This window comes from Pygoscelis adeliae, unplaced genomic scaffold (assembly GCF_000699105.1).
Source record: "Pygoscelis adeliae isolate BGI_AS28 unplaced genomic scaffold, ASM69910v1 Scaffold13, whole genome shotgun sequence".
NCBI lineage: Eukaryota > Metazoa > Chordata > Aves > Sphenisciformes > Spheniscidae > Pygoscelis > Pygoscelis adeliae.
Window position 1 is genome coordinate 420,242 of NW_008824499.1, and position 5,585 is coordinate 425,826.

At 54.0% G+C, this 5,585-nt stretch overlaps 1 protein-coding gene across 1 annotated transcript in view; it reads right to left on the reverse strand.

Moving 5' to 3' along the window:
* Positions 1-5,585, reverse strand: part of FRMD5 (FERM domain containing 5) — a 30,665-nt gene that overhangs the window by 23,738 nt on the left and 1,342 nt on the right. The window contains exons 2-3 of the mRNA XM_009321506.1: positions 1,437-1,479; positions 777-855 (exon numbers count right to left, since the gene is read on the reverse strand). Coding sequence (XP_009319781.1) covers positions 777-855; positions 1,437-1,443 — 86 coding nt within the window. The 5' untranslated portion in view covers positions 1,444-1,479. The remainder of the gene's footprint in view (positions 1-776; positions 856-1,436; positions 1,480-5,585) is intronic.

The window sequence follows — 5,585 nt, forward strand, 5'->3', positions numbered from 1 at the left end:
AAGATAGAAACTTGAGAGAAGCACTGTCAAGTTTCTGCATCGCAGTTTATCACCCATTTCTCCCAGAGCATTCATGCCCCTTACGTAAAAGGGATGTGGATAATTACTTCCAGGGGATGTCAAGGGAACTGGAGACACTCAAATCCTTCCCGACAGACCAAGCACACGTAATGACACCCTGAGCTAAGGATGTGCTCAGGCAGTGGCGCTAACAGCTGATTCAGAAGTGGCAAGAGTATTAGCAGAAGCAGAAATCAGACTCTCACAGGTGAACTGCTGCTCCTGCTTGAACGCACCTTCCTGCACTGACCGGGACTGGGGGCTTCCAGCTGGAAGGAGAGATTTTGGGGAGCTGCAGGGAAGGGCACGCAGCCAGTGCAGCCCAGGAACAGTTCTGCATTGGCAGGATGGTACCGAGGCTGTGATGGACGTTACGGTGAGCAGTGCTGCACTCAGAGCACTTTGCCCTGGAAACCTGGTTTTTGTAACCGACCGCAGCCAAAGACCAAGTCAGCGGGTTTAAACCCACAGCTAGTGCTCCCTGCCAGGCACGGCCACTCCACACACTAACAAAGCACAGGTGGGGATTTCCACACTGTTTCCCCACAGTTGTGACAACCCAGAAATGTTCAGGTTTGTTCGGAAATCTAAATGGCTGTTGTTCTCCCTTGACCATAAAACAAGGCTTGGCAGGGTGTGTTCCTGCCTTGGCCAAGCCCTCGCTGCCCGGTGCCGGCGGTGCGGGGCTGGCCGGTCCCTGTGTGCCGGGGTCTTACCTGGTGATCTCCTCCTTCAGAGCAGCGGGGTCTGTGGGATAGAACTTCACACGGAAGCACATGGTGAAGGGAGGCTGGGCTGCAGGGAGAAGAGCAATACCACAGTCACCAAGTGACAGGGTTTGTCCCCTTCGTCCTCCCAAATAACCCCGCTCAAGGAGACGGTCAGATATTGCTGGGGGTCTTGCCTGCCCTCCCCATTACCCCCAAACACACCCAGCTGCCCTTGGTAAGGAGGGAGCAGACAGGCACGGGGCCGTTCCCCACTGTGGTGGCCATGGGGGGAGCAGATGTCCCCAGTAAAGCCATGAGGAAGCGCCCGCAGCACCGTCGGCCTGCAGCACTCCCCGCTCTCCAGGCGGGCCCTGGCGCTGGCGAATCTCGCTTTGCTCATCCCCATCATTTCTGTCCTGGTCTCCGGCAGGGTCGGTGCCCCGTGCCAGGGGGGCATGGCCCGCTGTGACTGCAGTGGGACCTGAGGAGAACGATCCCACTTTCGACCCAGCAGAACAGCTCTGTGGATAATCAGAAAGGTCCTTTTTCTGGGAGATGTGCTGGGAATTAACCCCAGAGGGGAAGGACTGAAGAAAACGGAAAAACGTCTAAAATGAAAGGAGCACGCACCGCCTGTCCAGGACATCTGCTTGCAGCAATACTCACCCCTCATCTGCTTCACAACCGACTTGGTAAATTCCAGCCAATGCTGAAATGAAAAAGAAGGTAATTAAAGCAACTCAGTAACAAATACTTCCAGTTAATAACATTGACTTTTCGGGGCAAAATTAAAGAAACAAAAAAAACCCTCTGCTTGAAATAAAAGCCTATGCTGTGGCAGAGTCCATGAGCTGCACGGCAGAGGTGGGAGGGGGGTGCAGCCCCTGCCCATCCGGCTGGCAGCTGAGGGAGGGCCCAAGCAGGACCCAAGCCCCAGCGTCCCGCATCTGACATCGCTTTCTATGCATGGCCCCAGGGAAAGCCGGGTCCTCCACATCCCCTCTCGGCAGCCCCATCGGGCCAACACAGTGGCACAGCCGGGCTCTGCTGATGCCGGGGTGAGTGGCTGTGCTTGCTTAGCGCCCAAAAAGGACCCTCTGCCAGCCTCAGGAGAGGCGCTGTGTAGAGCAGGGGCTCACCAGGAGGCATTTTCCCTTGCTCAACAAGGCACACTGTCCCCAAAGTCAAGTGCAGTTTTCTATCAGTGACAACAAGTTACATGGCAAAGGCATCCTTCTTTAGCCTTGTTGAAGATTATCATAAGTTTTTTTATTGAATCTTTCTATATTTTGTGTTTGATAGTGAATAAGCGACTATAAGAACATTTTGATTAATCTTTATGTTAGCATTATGTAGGGGTTGCTGTGTTATTCACTGGACCATGTTAGCCTTAGTCTTAATTCTCTAGAGCGCAACCAGACCACTTCGGCTTTATTGTATATGGGATGAGTTATTTGACAACTTGACAAGGTAGATGAATATCTAGCTAACTTGGCAACAAAACTTACTTTTAAGGTAACCTGAAGTGAACTGCCCTCATTATAATACTAAAAAACACACCCACAGGTCAAGAAGACCCTTGCCCAGGTGAAGACCCTTCCCCTGCGCAAGCGTAGTAACAGAAGAGAATGACACAGCAGATATTAGAAGTGTATGTAAATCACTAACCAACCATTGTAACTGGGAGTGTACCACCTTGTAATTCTTGTGTAGAAATGTAACGGTGATCCAGCCATAGGTGTGCTTGATTTGTGGAAATTCCACCTCGCACCCGGCGCCGCAATAAAGAATGCCTGCTTTCTAAAACTCCAAATTGAGTCTTAGAGAGTTCATCATCTGCCGGCTTACGGTAACAGATTTCGGCGACCCCCCCACTCTCGGTGCTCTGCTCACCAGCCAGCTGGGTAAGCAATCACAGCAAGGAGGTGAACGTTTTTGTGCCGACGCACCCGGTCCCCAGTTATTAAAATCCCTCTTCACTGGTGCCACATGGTTGCACATGTGCCCTGGATGGCGTTGAAGAAGTGCATGGACTGGTCACTTTGAAATCTGATTTTTAAAGCCTAAATCAAGGTCCTGCACGCAGAAAGCACAAATCCACCTCCCCGCATGCTGGCGGCTCTGGGGAACGTGGGACTCCCCTGAGGCTCTGCCCAGCGTCCTGCTGACCCCCACCGCGGTTGTGGGGACATGCAGCTCCTGGGGTTTGCGGCTGTCCGTGCCGCTGCAGTGCCGGCAGGCAGGAGCGCACAGCAGCACGGTTCTGCCGGGGAGGACGATTGTTCTGCAGCACTGGCTGCAACGACCAGCTGAAATCACCCAGCCCAACCCCAACAGGAACCGGGATCTATAATTACGGCATGACACTGGGAAGGTTAAGTTCAAGCCTGTATTTCAAGCCTGTATTTCTGAAATTGCACTTCTGTGCCATCAAAAAGAAACCATCAAGCTCTGCCTGCAGCAAAATCTCTGCAATAGCTGCTGCTTTGATTTAACATCGTTTAAGCAGGCACATTTAGGAAACAAAGTGTTGTCAGTCAAGAAGCAGCTTCAGATGCTTGTGTGTTGGGAAGAGGGAACCCCAAAACACCACAGCAAAGTGACTACAATTAAGGCAAACACTAGTTAGCACAAAGGATTACAGACCTACAAAGATGTATCACTGAAATTTGGGATTGCCATAGAAAACTCTGAATACTGATGTCCACTGCTGAGACAAAACCAGTGAGCGGTGGCTCCACACAGCTGCACAAACTGGGCTGGGTTTCACTCAGGCATTTCTGGGGTGCATTTGGCACCTGACACAGATGTGCTGCTGGCAGCAGTGCAAAAACCAGCGGCAGGGGTCAAGGGGGCCACAGCATGCCCAGTTACCTGGGGGTCTGGTCCCTCGTGTTGGTAACTCCCATGACTGGGTAGGCACAGCCCCTTGGGCATGAGGCTTTGGGAAGCCTGGGGGCGAGGGGCAGCCCTGTGGGATCCAATGGCTGCTGGCAGCGAGCGGTCCTGGTGCTCTGACAGCGGCGCTGGGGACAGGGAACATCACGGAGGGTTCCTGTGGGAAACGCCTGCCCCAGTCCTAGGAACCCACTGCAGGACCAAGGGAACCTCCAGGTCACAACAGTCCCCACCATGCTGGGAGGAAGCACCGCTGTCTCTTGGACTGGGCTGAAACAGTTTGAGTGCCGGCATCAGCATCCTCTGACCCAGACCCAACAGAGTGCTGGGGAATGACGGGCAAGGAGGGAGGATTTTTTCTCTCTTTTTCTTCACTTTTCAGCATCTCTGCTGTCTGTGGCCCTGTGCTCTCAACAGATGCATCTCACTTGTAGCAGCACCAGGGCAGCGCACAGGCTCCTCACAGCCACACTTAAAAATTAAGACTGCCACGTGCCCTCCTGGCAGGAGCCATGGCTGTGCCTGGAGCGTGCTGTGGGCTGCAGCAGCCACCCTTCCCACATCACACGAGCACTGCAGCTCCCAGCCCAGACCCAGCAGGAGCGGAGTCTGGCCCCGCTCCCTGTGTGCCTCCCGGCCCCTCCCCAGCCCAGGTTGCCAGTCAGGCACATGGCAGAGCACACTTTCAATAAGGAATATTGAGTTGTGCATCAGAAATAATGGACTGAAGTGACAGCTTAGTTCATCACAGGCTTAAATGCAGCACTTTCAACTGAGGAAATGCTAAACCCAGGCAGCTCTGACAGCCACAGTGTCCATGAGCTGCAAGGCTGGGGCTGGCTCTCGTGTGGAGGGGTCTCCCCCGCCGAGCAGTCCCATCCTGGGATGCTTCTCAAAGCTGAGCGATGGCTCTTGCCTCAACCCTCGTGGCCTGAACTGAATCAGATTATTCCCAGGAGAAGCAAAGCACTGGTAAAAGGAGTGTCCTTGGCATCGCCAAGCGAGCCAGCTCTGCCTCTGCACCCCTCTCCCCCTCTCCCAGTGAGGCACCCTCACTGCTGGCAGCCACTGCCCGCTGGCTTTGGGCTTTGCATCCAGAGTGCAGGAGAAGCACTGGGCAGGATCTGGCCCTGGACACTGACACCACCACACACCACAGCAGAGAAACATCCTCTCCTTGCACCAGCTCAGACAAGACACAGACCCTGCGTTCTCCATCTGCCCATTCATTTGCTGCAAGAGAAGATGCTCCGAGAAAAACCCCAATACACCTCCTCCACGTAGTGACTGTACTGAGGGGTTTTCCAGAGTGCCGTGCGGAGCTCTCAGTGAGTGCAGACGTCAGCTGCGCTCTTTCTCTACCAACCATGCCCACAGGGATGATGCATAATAATGCATTATGCACAGGGTTTTATTTCTACATGTGTTAAAAGAGGTGATTCACCAAAAAGCAGGGAAACAAAGACCTGACACAAGTGGAGCGGCAGTTAATAATCCACCAGCATCATGCAAGAAAAATGCCACTCTCCAGCGCTGAAGAGCCACCACTCCACAGCCAGAGCAAATCCAGCCATCAGGTCATGCATCATCGTGATGATGACATCCAGAAGGCAGATCTGGGAGAAGGCTGGAAAAGTCGGGAGGGAGAGAGCCCAGAAAACACAAGTCAGGCGGCACAGGTGACATGGCGGGGTGATGGTCCGGAGACCCCGCAAGAGGCAGCAGCCTCTTGCGCTCCGTGATGGCTCCAACTTAGCAAGGTGGGAAGGATGAGGAAGAGGAGCCTACTGCTCTGGGCAAGATAAGCCATGTGAGTGTCAGTGGGTGCCCTTGGAAGGGGGAAGGGGGGAGCAAGGGGCTCAGACCAGCCCTGTCCCACTGCAGGCAGCAGCGAGGGAGCAGCTCCGCAGCTGCCGG